Genomic DNA, 13,991 nt, shown 5'->3' with positions numbered 1-13,991 from the left:
AAGTGAAGTTCTGGTTTTGGCTCTAGAGGGAGCAGCACAAGTTCAATCCTTTCATAAATATCAAATCTTTCATTTTGTTTCGATAAACCGTAAAACCAACTGATATGTTTCAGGCTATAACAAGACATTCTGGTTTCTTGGCCTCTTTGACTCTGATGAGAGTGCAGTGTTGACTTGTGTAAGTTAGCAACAGGAGTTCAGTGGGGAGTGATCTCTCACTAATGAGTGAGATATGGGAGTCTGTTTCAAAGGAACACTTCCACATTGTGGGAAGTACACTTCTTTGCTCTCTTGAGACTGTTAGCTTAGCTTACCTTAAGCTTGGTTTAGGCTTCTGCGTCGCCGTACCTACGCCGTCGACGCAGACCCCTACGCGGACCCTACGCCGTAGCCTGACGCGCACCTCCAAAAAATCCTGACTACGCGTCGCGTCGACGCGTAGTGACGTGAACGTCGAGGACTGTGATTGGTCCATTCAGAACGTAATTTTCGGTTCAGTCGCAGCCCTATGGTCGCAGCACAACAACACCGCCATTTTCAAAGTTTCTGTGGTGAGAGCTACAAGAAAAACTGGATCAAGCCGAAGAAAGAATTATCGAGGAGGTACGCAAGTACGACCACCGCTACAACTCCTCTTCGCGGCAGCAAGAGCCCCCCGAAACCATACAAAGACACAGCCGCACTCCCCTAGCGGCTTGGCGGTGAATTGCGGAGCAACGCGTTCCCTCGACGCAGAACTACGAATGCTCAGTGACGGCGTAGGGTCTACGCCGTAGGTACGGCGTCGCCGCGACGCAGAAGCCTAAACCAAGCTTTACAGACTGAAAGCAGTGGGAAACAGCTATTTCCACCTTATTTATTTATCTATTCTTATTAGTAGTATTATTATTATTGGATTATTAAACATTCAAGCACCCAGTTGTCAGTGGTCACAAAGCTGAGCATCTCTTCTCTTAGTGAAGTGTGAATTATTCCTCCCACTCAAACTCACTTAGCAAAGTCACTGAAGGAGTCTGTAGTGCTGATATCTTTATCTTCCTGTTTTCATTTGTCATCACTTTATCTCAGCTGATTCTGAAGTCTTTAAGAAAGTTCAGTTTGTTGTCCAGGTCCAGAACAATACACAGAGGAACTGAACTAACTTTTACTGCAACACAAATTGCAGTACAAGTACCATCTTGATACTGAGAGACGGAATGTGATCATGTCATAAATGTGTAAAATAAACATAATGGTTACAGAGTTCAAATTCACGAGTGCTGGTCGTGTTTGCTTGAATATTTGATAAGGTTGTCAAGAACACACTGATTATTTGTCATGGGGTGGTTCACGGAGGTCAATAACCACACGTGTTGCAGTCACATATATACGCTCTCTGTTATGCATTACCTCATGCCAAAACCAGCTGAATCTGGTCTGGGTGAGAAATAACCTTAGAAAGATGCTATTCAGAGGACAGTGGACTGCTGGGAAAAGCCTAGAAAGCCAAGGACAGGTTTTTGTTTTCGTACTGAAGACTGAGGTTGTATTTCAGGCTGAGAGGAGGAGGCTAACCCTCCATTGTGGCTGCATAGCATCATCCCACCTGAGACACCTGCTCAGAAATGACAGGGGACACTTTCTCAACATATACAGTATTCCATTGTGCATGTCACCCGTACAGCTGCATGTATGGCCTTTTGTGGATCTGGTAATGTGAATATGATAACACGCTGCCACACACTTTGGACTTTGCATGTGTTTCATTTTCTTTTCCACACTATGGTGGAGAGGTGATGGCACAGTGGTTTCACAGCATGCCTATTGTCTGTGGATGGAGCAGTGAGCAGGTGTTTCTCTAAGAGCCTGACACGCAGACAACATTTTCCCACACTTGAGTCTGTCTGATCCCATGTGACAGAGAGACACACGTGAGGCCTCAAGACTGTACAGAGAGGCAGCTGTTGAACTGTTGAGGATGTCTATACCATGTAATTAGTAAACTAATTTTCTTTTTCTTAGTGGCTGCTGAGCAATGATTTCACCATGTCCAGAGAGAGCAGGTGGTTTCTTGCATCTTTGTGCAGCTGTAGATCAAACCCCCGCTCAGCTCACACACTGTAAGGTCCTGTGGGTAGCAACATCAGCTAAAGCACTGAGTGGAAAACAAAACGCATTCAGGAAAATATCTGCCAACTTAGACAGGAAGCTGTGCCCATAAAAAGATGATTGATTACAACCAGTTTAGAGCCTGCTAGTCCTTACAACACTGAGTCACTGGAACAAAACACACTTATCAGGGCATGCCAACGAAAGCTGCTATTTGGTGTTTGTAAGGTCATCTGCTGATTGATGTCAGAGTTTAAAGGAAAACTCTAACTAGGTCTGTATGTCATAGTGAATGTTTTCAGATTGATAAAAACAGCCAGGCAGCAGCAGCTTGCTCCTTTGGAAAAACCATGCAAGATTTCTGTCAATGACCCTTTGAACTGTCACCATAGTTACCACCACACTACACCATCCCCAACAATCCTCCACCATCTCTCCACCATTCAAAACACTTCATTGCTCTGTTGTGAGGTGTTGTCATGGGCAACATGGCATCCTCTACAGAGGTGTGTGTGTGTGTGTGTTCTGTTTTGTGTGTGTATGGTAATGCTGGCATGTCTCACACATGTATTCGTGTGTTTATAGTGTACTCATGCTTGTGGTGTATGTGTAAATGCATTTTGGTGTTGCCTCTTCTGTTTGAATGCACAGTGCATGTTTGGTGTGTTTAGCATGCGCACTGTGTGTGTGGACATGTATTACTCATGTTGGGGGGGCATAAATGTGTTAACAATGGGGACCCCTCTTCCTTTATGGGGACAAAACAGAAGTTCTCATAAGGTAAGTTATTACATTTTAGGCTGAACTTGGTTGAGGTGAAGTTAGGTTTAGATTAGGGTAAGGGTTGGGAGAAGGCAAGTCGTGGTTGTGATTATGATAAGTCTCCATGGAATTAATGCAAGTCTATGTAATGTCCTCAAAAGGGATGGAAACACGACTGTGTGTGTGTGCGCGTGCGTGCGTATGCGTGTGTGCCTGGGCAGATGTTTATGGAGGTCTCAAGTGTTCTTAATAAAGAAGCCACCTGGAGGCAGAGAGGCTAGAGCCTTGAGAGCAGTTATACAGATTGTAATTGGAATTAATACAGAAAACCATTTGAAAAGTTTTGTTTTAATGTGTTATATGATCAGAATGAAAACTTTTAATGCCTTCATAAATTATTATCTCTAAAACTGAGACACTGAAGTGTGCTCTGAACCAAGCGCTATCCTGTCCAAAGCACCACAGTTAGCTTCAAACCTATTTGGTTATTTTGTCAGTGGGTGTCAGACACAGATGCCAATTTTCAAATATGTCACCACTTGTGTAAACCTCTACTTTTCCAAACCACTGTCATCAAGTCTCGAGTCTTTCTGAAGCTTACCTGACACATGACTAGGACAATGCATGTCTGCTTTATGACACACACTGACACACTGCATTTTCACCCACACCCTCTAAACTTGGCTTGAAAAGGAAAACACTAGAACGTCACTGTCACACACACCCATACACATCTGACTGACCTCGTACTAGATGTTTATCTTCCTTCAGCTCTTCGCTTCCTTGTTGCTGGGTGCTTCGCGTCCCAGAAACCAGCCAATCGAGTTTAACAACTAACTCCTGGCCTTTGTCTTTTTCTAAATGCCTGTCAATGACTGCTCCTCTGTCATCGAGTCTCTTTGATCTGAGAGAGTGCACGGTGACTTCACCGTGTGTGTCAGAGCCACAGCAGTCTCATTGCCTGCCAATCAACAATGTGTGTTTGTCTTCTTCTACTTCTGTATTCATAGTACTCTGAGGTTTAGGTCTCCAGATTGAGGACTTCATTGTATCACCTGGACCAGTTCTCATGCCTGCAGGCTTGGGAAATTGAAATTATGATCAGATTTATTCTAAGATCAAGGTTAAAACTGCACAGAATTTGGGGGAGTTTGTCTTATTATGTGACAAAAGAACTGGTGCCAAGTCATCTGTGTCTACGCTGAAAAGCTCTGGCTGCTGTGCGTGCATTTAACATTTAAGAGGCAGTTAGCACGGTTAATTAATCCGAAAATTGTAAGCCATTGCATTGTATTGTCTGTAGCTGTGTTGCTACTGACAACAAAACCACAGTATTTTTCCATTGGCGAACTCAATTGTGAACAACAGTGCAAAACGTTTGCTGTGTGGCTGACAAGCAAGCACGCAAAATCGGTTGCAGTCTCACTAGATCTTCTGCTGTTGACTATTTTTTTCCTTCTTGAATTTTATGCTAATCAAGAATCAAAAGAAGCAAAGAGGAAGCAGTAATATTTGTACTTACTGGGTGTTCTGGTAGACCTCCACTGAGCTGTTGAGTCCTTCCAACTGTCCCATCAGTAGCTGCAGGTTGGAGTTGACATAGCTCAACTCCAACAGAACCATCTCCTTAACTTTGTTGTTAGATGTGGCCCTGCACACAGGAGAGACAGAGACACAGAGGAAGAAGAATTAAAAAGTCAGACACAAAGCAGATAAAATGTTTGAAATAAAGAGATGAGAGCAGAAATATCAGCCTTGTTATTATCCACTCTGACGTAGGCAAAACTTTGCTGCAACTGATTATTAAAACAAGCGTGCCTCTCCTGGTATTCTGGACCACAAACCTGCGTCACTGTGCCCTGCTGTGCACTTGATTTAGTCTCCAGCACACGGCAGCTTAACCAAGACCAATGAATCCCAGCTGCAATCGCTGTGTGGTTCAGGAGATCATTGCCATGTTCAAATCAAAAATCCACCATCACATATGGTGCGATCACACTATGCTTTATGCTACACAACTGGAAGGGGTCAAAGGTCTGCCGCATTTCACTGTACACTTCTGGAAATGCTCAGTGTGTATTGTATGCACATGTTTGTGTTGAGGTGAGGAAGACCAGAGCATTACACTGTGTGTAAGGGCTTAGGGCTCACTGCAAGGCAGAGATAAGGTTTTCAGAAGTCCTCTGAAGGGTGTGTGTGTGTGTGTGTGTGTGTCTGATAGCACACAAAGACAAAGGCCATACAAACACAATGGATCGATCCTTTTTAAGGCAGAATTTGTGAAGTGCTGTTTGTTTGCAGCAAACTGCAATTCACATGCATCCATGGTGATGCGAGGCAATGCAACACACACACACACACACACACACACACACACACACACACACACACACACACACCTCAGTGGTCTCACCTCCCTCTTTTACAGTGAAACATGTTCTCTGTCTGTCTGAACTAATGGGAGATACACGCCCACCCCCGACTAAAACTCCGGGCTAGAGGTGTTTCTCGATCCGAGCCTGTCCCCCTGTCACCTGATCTCTCTCTCTGCCTTGTAATTACAGAGAATGTGATTTCTAACAAGAAAGGTGAGGTGTGAAGAAGTGTTGGCAGGCAGCATATCTTTTTGGGATTTATCGATGGAGTCTCCTGCAAGCACACATTGTATACTATCCAACAGTTTGATGTTCACTCTGCTCTGTGGTCTAACATCGGTCACAGCACATTTGCCAGAGTACTGACAGTAGTTTTTCTCTCCACACAACACATTAACATTGACACCAGACCATCACTTCCTTTTGGCCTACTGAAGGATTTCTGAGTTTTTGGCCTGGGGAATCCATCAGGGCGGAGGAGGCAGGGGTGCTGTGGCTTGGACAGAACAGATGCCAATTCACCAGCTCAAAGGCTGTTATTAATATCCCATTTAATATCTAATATCATCCCACAGAGCGTGGGAATCAGACTGTAAAGCAGCAAGAGAGGTTTCACTGAAGTTTTCTCATCCTCTTTTCTGGAAAGGCTGTTTTAGTGTTTTTTGTAGAACTAAGAGTTTGCTGTATTCTTCCTCAAATCTTTTGACCTGAGAAGAGATACCTGGTACGGACGCTGATTGGAGCTCATTGCTGACATTACATAAAGCTTTAAAGGGGCACTCCATTGATCTTGCAAGTAAAAAGTCTGCAGCTCGTTTAAGAACTTACGTTGTTAACAGAATACCTGCATTACAAGCTGGGGGTGTGAAAAAAAGCAGTATTTAGGAGGTATGACTGTCTCTGATGAGCTGCACTGCTGCTTCAATTTTGACAATTTATAGTCAGTTCCCCAACTGACGTGCAATATTAAGATATCTGGAATATTCCTTTTAAGCACCGGATGTCTGTGTTGATTTTTGCAGTTTTGTTGTCATGTGTCATCTGTCTGTCTTGTTCTCTCTACCGTCCTCACTGTGAAAGTACAGTGAGACTAGAGAAGAGAACTGGTATGACCAGACTGACTCCACCTGTTGCTGATAGAAAGAGGAATGCAGAACAAAAGAGAAGGAGAAAAAAGTAAGGCTGGAGACTTGACAGCACCAAATGAAAAAAGAAAAAAAGTGTGCACTCAAGAAAAACAAGGATTTAGTTTGTATGTGAGCCATTATGACTCAAGCTAAAGTCTCTTTAATGGAGTATGCTGCTAATTCGTTATGTTTTTAAAGGAACCATACATAAGCACAGGCATGAATATTCTGGAATGTTTTAATCTTTGATGAGAATCTGTTTTTGACATGACAATCCAGGTGGATGCTCAAGTAGGCAGGACAGCCATGGCAACACTGTTATGCACACTCCCCCACACAGATGGAGGAGCATGTGATTTAAGGCCTTAAAAATAAAGATGAGAGCAGCGAGAGCATACCTGAAACTCAAAAATGCATCCAGCCTGTTCTCTGTGCTGCAGCTGGTTTTTACACATGCACACGCACACACACACACACACACACACACACACACACACACACACACACACACACACACAGACAGAGTCCATTTGCCCCTGGCCTTGGCTGGGCAGACTATTTGAAGTACTAAAGGAATGTGGAGGCTGAGGGTAGGCTTAGACAGCCTACTGGACACATACACATTCTAACACACACATACACACTCACACACACGCCCCTCACCAGACTAATCTTAACAAAAACGGAAAGACAGTTGAACTGGGGATCCCAGTGGGAGACGTTGCAGCTACACTGTCAGAGTGTGTACCAGAATGTACCACAAGACACTTTTTCGACAGCAGACCCCAAGTTCACTCAACTTGACACCATGTGTGAGACACGTTACGGCTGCCAAAGGCCACACAGAACAGGAGGTGGACACACTAACAAGAACTGTATAATCTAAAGCGATCCATTACAGCGAGCCTGCAATAAACACTACTTCTATGAAGCTTACAATATTCCATTTCTGTTGACACACATCAGAGAGCCGTTGATTCAACTCTGGACATTTTTGAGGCTGTTTTCCTGTAGATCTCCTACAATTAAGTACAATAAAAAGTCATAAAACATTCCTTATGGCTCTAGATGTTTTCTGCCTCCTATTTTTGTCTCAGCAGGGAGCTAGCAGCAGCCAGCCTTGTTTTTAGTGAGCGCCGTCTGATGACCGGTTTAGTCCAAAAGTATGTAAAAATGCAGGAAACAGTGGACACAAAAAGAGCTTTTTGTGAGGGGATGCCCCATAACCAGGGTGAACAAAAAGGTGTATGAGATGACAGTACGTTTCCTCATCTTTTCTTGTTGCACTGTACCTGCTGTGAAATATGATCTCCAATTTGGCCATTCAATCCTACAAGAACAGCTCTGCCAGCCGGGAGAAGACACATGTGAATTTATTTTCAATATCCCAGACAATGGAGACACACGATGAGTCTGAGAGCATCTGAATACGACACAACTTCCTCTGTACTGAATTCACCTTTTAGCTCTACAGCCACACAGTAACAGCACAGCCTCTCACGTTTCTTTCAGTCACAGAGGAAAAGGTCAGCAGTACTGTGGCTGTACATGGCCAGGAGACAACAAAGGCAAAATAACATAAAGCAACCGCATCCTATCAAAAATCAGACAGGAAGCATCACACCTTTGCAACCTATAATGAAAACAGACATATGTTTCTGAGGTGTCTTCTCATCCACATGCACAGTGACTCTTTGTTTTCAGGGACATGGAATGTTCCTCTTCAAGACTTATCTAATATCCTCTGAGCCCCTGTGTTGTTTCAAGTCTCACCAAGAGCTCATGACAACTCATGACAGAACAATGACAGATCAAGTGGAGTTAACTAGAGGTCACAATTACAACAGTGACATAACCGACTGTCAATACTGATGAATGGAAGACACGTGAATGTATGGCATGAGCAGAGAGAGATCAACTTAAAGCTGCTGGCTTTTCATTACACACTGAAGGCAAACACAAAACTGTGTTCAAGCCATCCTTTTCATTTAATATGAGCGACTCAGAATGATTCAATCTCCCCACTAAAAAAATCCACACTGTAAAGAATGAATACATTAAGCAGACACACTAATCAAAGTATGCATGCATGTATTATCAGACATCAGTTCTGTTCTTACTTCAGCAGGTTCTCAGCTCCAGCCCTCATCCTCATCTGTTTGATGATCTGCTGGTTCAGACTGGCTCGCTTATTCTGCAGTTTGCTTCGTCCAGTCTGGGCAAACGGGTTACAGCCCTAAGATAAGGAGATGCAGAAACAAACATGTTAGCAAACGATACTACTGTATTAAAATGTGGGGAAAAATGCACGGACATCAAGAAAAATGTTCATACTGCAAAAGAAAGAGGGTGATCTTCACTGATGTTTTTACAAGGTGATGATTTGATGGGTAACAATCATAAAACGCATCCTTAATGTCCTTTAAGTCATTCCAACTCTGTTTTTCATCTACATTTATCAGCCTAAAGCAACTTCTTTCAAGCAAAAGACTGTTGCAGTGCAGCTGTGAACAGGGTAAGCACAACAAGCCCGACCAGAGAAGCGTCTTTGTGTCTGTTCAGAGCATTCAGAAAAAAGATTTGTTTAAATTTGAATATCATGAGTTCAGTCAGGACCAAAACGGACAAGGTTCACGGTCCTTAAAGTTTCCACCTCTCACTTCTCTCACTACAACACCGCTCTAAAGATACTATTAGTTGGTCAATTAATACTCGTCTCACGTCAACGTCTTTCTATGTTTGGCTTTCAAATTAATTCTTGAGAATTTTTACTTTATCTCTACCCGCTGACATTACAGCAACCACAATAAATCTACGTTGGGCGTGGAAAGAGCTGCACCTCTTTAGGCTGTATTCGACTACACAGAACGGCCTGTTTGTGGCTGTACAGTGTGTCCTTGCCCCTATCACAACCACAAGTGTACAAACCTTACTGAGTCAACAAACTGTCACTCACAGCAGTATAGATAAACTGCCCTGAGACATTCATAGTGACTGACTCACAGCACAGCAGAGGTGCGGTTTCTACTGCGCTTCAGATGACAAAAAACATGATGCCCTGAGACCAGTCAGCGCGGTAAAACCAGTTAGTTTACAGTCCTCCACACAGGACACTTTCACGTTGTAGTTGTCTATCTGACTGAGTCTGGGTTCAGCAGTTACAGAACGTGCTAAATTGGGGATGTTTGAAAAAATGTTCACACTTGATTTCCTTTACTTTTTGGAAATTTCCTTTGTCTCCTCAATTCTGAAAGCCCATTCAAAGATCATTCAAGGTCACCTCCAACTGCACCATTCAACATGCTGCGAGTGTATGCAGCCACCTGGCTCCTGCCATGCACATGATGTCACCTGACCCTTCCTTTCATCTGACATCAAGGAGCTTCACCAGGAGGGAGGGTGACAGTACACAGATTTCAACACTAATGGCTGCGACGAGGGTCCCATTCTATCTTGACATTTTCTAGTTATATTGCGCTCTATCACCACTCCACTGCAGTGACTTGGGTGTTCATGTACAAACACCGGAGCGACCTGAGAGTGTAATAATTAACCACGTATACAAATGAAAGCTTTGTTAATTGCACAACAGGGCTGTATTGAGGCGGTCGGGGGCATGGCCTGGCTGGACATATCAGCAGCTATTCTGAGAATGACATCAGGGTGTGGACATTAGAGCACAACTGGAGAGGGTGTGGACTTATTGCAGTATGTTGCCACGTCAATCATGACATCAAAAGTGGGGTGAACTTGTGTGTTAACAAACAAAGGAGTGGCTGGTGGTTGATAATAACCATAGCAATATGTTCTGTGTGCATTTACATTATGAAGTAAGCTATTAAACTTCAGTCCAAGCTGGCATTTCAAAGTGATGATCCTACATGGCAATATTACTCTGATCAGCTGATCAGTGACCACTACATCTTGTCTCATCATCAAGAATTAGACTTGGTCCACACAACTGATGTTTGATATCACTTCTGCTTCTAGTGTGTTTCCTTAAAGACATTATGACTTCTCTGTTTTGGACTGTCTTGGACATTGTGTTACAGTGTCAGGTCAGGTGTGTGAGGGCTGCAGCTTGTCTGTCTGTCTTGATACTTTACTCATCCTTAGTCCTCACATGACTTAATTTAGCAGTGGAGAAAGTAGGAAGTCATGCTGCTGCACTTGACAGTCACATCACAAAACTTGAATGATCGATGAAAACTTGACCAGTGTCATATCAAGTGATTCGTGGAACTGAACCCCAATCTCTGGCCATGCTACAGTCTTGCCTATCTTACTGAACCACTCCTACTCACTGGCATAAACAGTGCAGCCTTTCACTACAAGCGTACAAAATACTTCATTAGAGCAAAACACAAAGACAGTGCTGTCCATTATCGTATCCGTCAAACATCGCTCTGCTGTTGTATAACCGAGGCTGCATAAAGCCCATGTAGAGCATGGGCTGGTTGGTTTATGCAACTGGTGATTAAGAATGGCAACTGGCCAAGAAGAGGCTACGGCCACTGGTTTTGTATGAATCCACAGAGCGTGCTCAGTATCTCAAAATTCACACCTCTTCACGAGGAAATGAACGTCAAGCTGAATTCATGCGTATTACCAAACTGACCTTGAATCCACTCCAACTACGGTGGAGACGCTTTTCTAGATTGCCCAAAAGGGGATGTGCTTCATTCAATCCAAAGAGAAACATCTTTATTTTCAGTGAACTACTGAAAGAGACTATATTTGATCACAGCTGCATCTCTCATTTGTCTTTTCCAACACAAATCCTGCTGAGGGAATCTAAGTGTGCCTCCAAGTCGAGGGAGCTTGTCTGGTTTGTGAACCAGGACACATGTTGTCAATTTGTGTCTGTGGTCTGGCTGAAGGACGGCCGCGGGCCAGATGCTACGTCAATGCTCTCATTGGCCGAGGAGGATACGGAGAAGAAACATGCCGATTCGGCTTTTTGTTCTGCCATCTTTCCATCCTGCGGCCGTCCAGTCGGACCTCAGCCAGCTGGAGGTGAAACAGTGGACGGCTGGGACGGAAGCCCTGAACCACAGCAGCTCCCTGGAGCATCGGTCGAACCCAGTGAGGCCTTGTAAATCATTAAACTCATTTTCACCCAAGAGACAGGGGGGCACGAAAAATGGATGCAAAGACCGTCTTGGCTCAGCTTAGTTAAAAATTGACCCAAAAGTTTCCAAATTGCAAATCTCTTTAACATGACTAAATGAGAATGCAGAACTCATTACTCTGTGGTTTTGGCGAATGTGCAGGCCATTTTATACTGAGACGGGTCTCTGCAATGAAAGGAGAGTCTCCTGAGTGTTCAACGCAGAGAAATACACAGGACAAAGGAAATGTAAAGGGTGAGAGCGATGGAGAGAGCAGTGCAAGTTAGAAAGAACTCGTGACTGAGGTATTAGGCTCTGCAGTCTCCCATCATGTCCTCCGGCAGTGCCAGACCCTGGCTCCCACTGACCTTTTAATAGACACAGGAAGTGCAGCGCAGAGCCTAAATCCAGACAGCGTTCAGAGGGGGATTCGGGGGGATTGAAAGACACAAAGGCCCTGTTCAGATGCCCATCTAAACAAGCTTGTCCATAAAAACACTCCAGTTGAGGACACTAGGAATGAGGCACGGACCACAGCGTGGCAGACAGGGAACTCAGTGAAAACACATTAGATAATCTCTCAACCACTGCCAAGTGCCTTGCTCATAGCCTCAACCTAGACACACTCACAGCTCTCGAAAATGTTACGCTTGCAGATAAACAGAACGTAAAACCGGTCCTAGAGACTTCTCTGATGGTCCTGATTAAATGAATGCTAATTACGCTGATGATTACTACAGTATAATGACACATCACCAGCTAATTAACATGATGAAAAGGCTTCAATTTAATCACAAATGAAGGCTGGGAAAATACTTCTCTTATCTGAGGGCCCATTTAGATAACCGTGCACTTTTACAGTTCAGTTGCTGATGCTGTTATCCAGAGCACCTTCCAAGATACGGCCAATCAACAAAAATGGTCAAGGTTCAGGGCTGCTGGGAAACTACAAGGTTCCTTCTGGGAAGAAGATACATGAAAGCAATGATCTCAACTATTTATTTATTTATCAGATCAAAAGTAAGGAGAAAAAAAACAAGTGTTCCCAAATGATCTCAGGGCAGGAGGCTCATCTGAACCTAGTTTACAGGGCTATCAACAATCACACCTCTGACAACAGCAGGAAACACATTATGTTAATTATGGGATGTTTGGTCACTGCCCTCTCAGCCTCTCACAATCAGTAACGGCAGGAGACGGCTATTCTTGGAGGAACACACATACACACACACACACACACAGCTGATGCTGACAGTGCTGTGCTGTTGGTGACACATCAGGAGCCGCACTGTTTGACTGCACTGACTTTCAGACTGAAACTATGCTGTTTTTCAAAAGAAAATGAACATTTCAACATTTCCATCACTTTATGTTTTCTCCGTGTGCTGCTCTTTCCAAACCTTTTACATATTCCACGTTTCATTGTATCGAATCGCCGACATTAGGCGACAGGCTCGTTGTCTCGTTTCACAGCTTTAAAGTGCGCTCATGGCTGCTGGAGTTCAGCGGCGAGTAAATGTTCAAACATAACGAAGAGGAGGACAGGCTACAAGGTGGATATTAAATCTGCTCCATGGTTGTTCCACAGCTTTTCTGGGCTACTTTAACAAAGCACTGAACATATAAAAGTGTGAAAGACTCCAGTCGAGCCACACAAACAGTAAGCTAACAGTAAGCTACATGATGATTTGCCCGTTTCTCGCTCGCCATGACAGCAGACGTACAGTAATTTAAGTGAAGTGAAGCGGGGACAAACTCGGCTCACCTTTCTAAAGTAGCTGCCCTCTCCTCCACTGTCTTTGATGGCGTTTGGTAAAAGAGTGTCCGTCATCCTGAAGGCTCAGGCTCGGCGAGTCTCAGAGGAAACGCAGGTGAGTTTAAAAAAAAAAAAAAAGTACTTGCTGCTCAACAGGTGAGTGTGCTCTCTCCTCCACCAACGTGTCCGCTCTGCCTCCACCCTCCGCAGCCTCCGGCTTTTCCAGCACAGAGCTCAAACTCCGCCCAGGATGGGTGGCGCATTCACGAGCAAACACCAACCGGACGCCACCTGTTTCATTCAGGGTATGGACGTCGAAAATACTGTTCAGCAACACCAAATTCACGCCACGCTCTGCTCTGTCTGACCAACAGGCTGGAGCTGCATCATGGCGGCGAGTCCCAGTGAAGAACATCAGTCCTCTGCTCACGCTAATGTGGCTAAAGTGTTACTTGGGGTTTCCTGTATGAGTATTGTAAGAAAAAAGTAAGGATTTTGCATTGTCATGGATAAAATAAAAATACAAAAAAATACAAAAAATACAGCATCTATTAAAAGACATTTTAACAGCAGGTCAGTGGTCAAGTGTTTATTCTTCCTTTGCACACACACACACACACACACACACACACACACACAGGAAAGAGACAAGTGTGTCAAAGATAAAGACAGATCAATATTCAACATTATAAGCGATGAAAAGTGTAGCTCTGTCATCTTTAAACTGCATTTTGATTGCTTGCCCGCCTGGTTGATTCAGGCTATGCTGTGA

At 44.0% G+C, this 13,991-nt stretch overlaps 1 protein-coding gene across 2 annotated transcripts in view; it reads right to left on the bottom strand.

Moving 5' to 3' along the window:
• Nucleotides 1-13,412, bottom strand: part of rhpn2 (rhophilin, Rho GTPase binding protein 2) — a 28,750-nt gene extending 15,338 nt beyond the window's left edge. Inside the window, exons 1-3 of one of the 2 annotated variants that reach the window (XM_076737918.1) lie at nucleotides 13,229-13,412; nucleotides 8,473-8,588; nucleotides 4,373-4,501 (exon numbers count right to left, since the gene is read on the bottom strand). In XM_076737918.1, the coding sequence (XP_076594033.1) occupies nucleotides 4,373-4,501; nucleotides 8,473-8,588; nucleotides 13,229-13,294 (311 nt within the window). In that variant the 5' untranslated portion in view covers nucleotides 13,295-13,412. The remainder of the gene's footprint in view (nucleotides 1-4,372; nucleotides 4,502-8,472; nucleotides 8,589-13,228) is intronic. The other variant, XM_076737996.1, reaches the window with a different exon arrangement.
• Between the last annotated feature and the right edge of the window lie 579 nt (nucleotides 13,413-13,991).

The sequence above is a fragment of the Chaetodon auriga genome, chromosome 1 (genome assembly GCF_051107435.1).
Source record: "Chaetodon auriga isolate fChaAug3 chromosome 1, fChaAug3.hap1, whole genome shotgun sequence".
Taxonomy (NCBI): domain Eukaryota; kingdom Metazoa; phylum Chordata; class Actinopteri; order Chaetodontiformes; family Chaetodontidae; genus Chaetodon; species Chaetodon auriga.
Note: the sequence above shows the minus strand (reverse complement) of the source record. Positions and strands in the feature narration are given on the sequence as shown.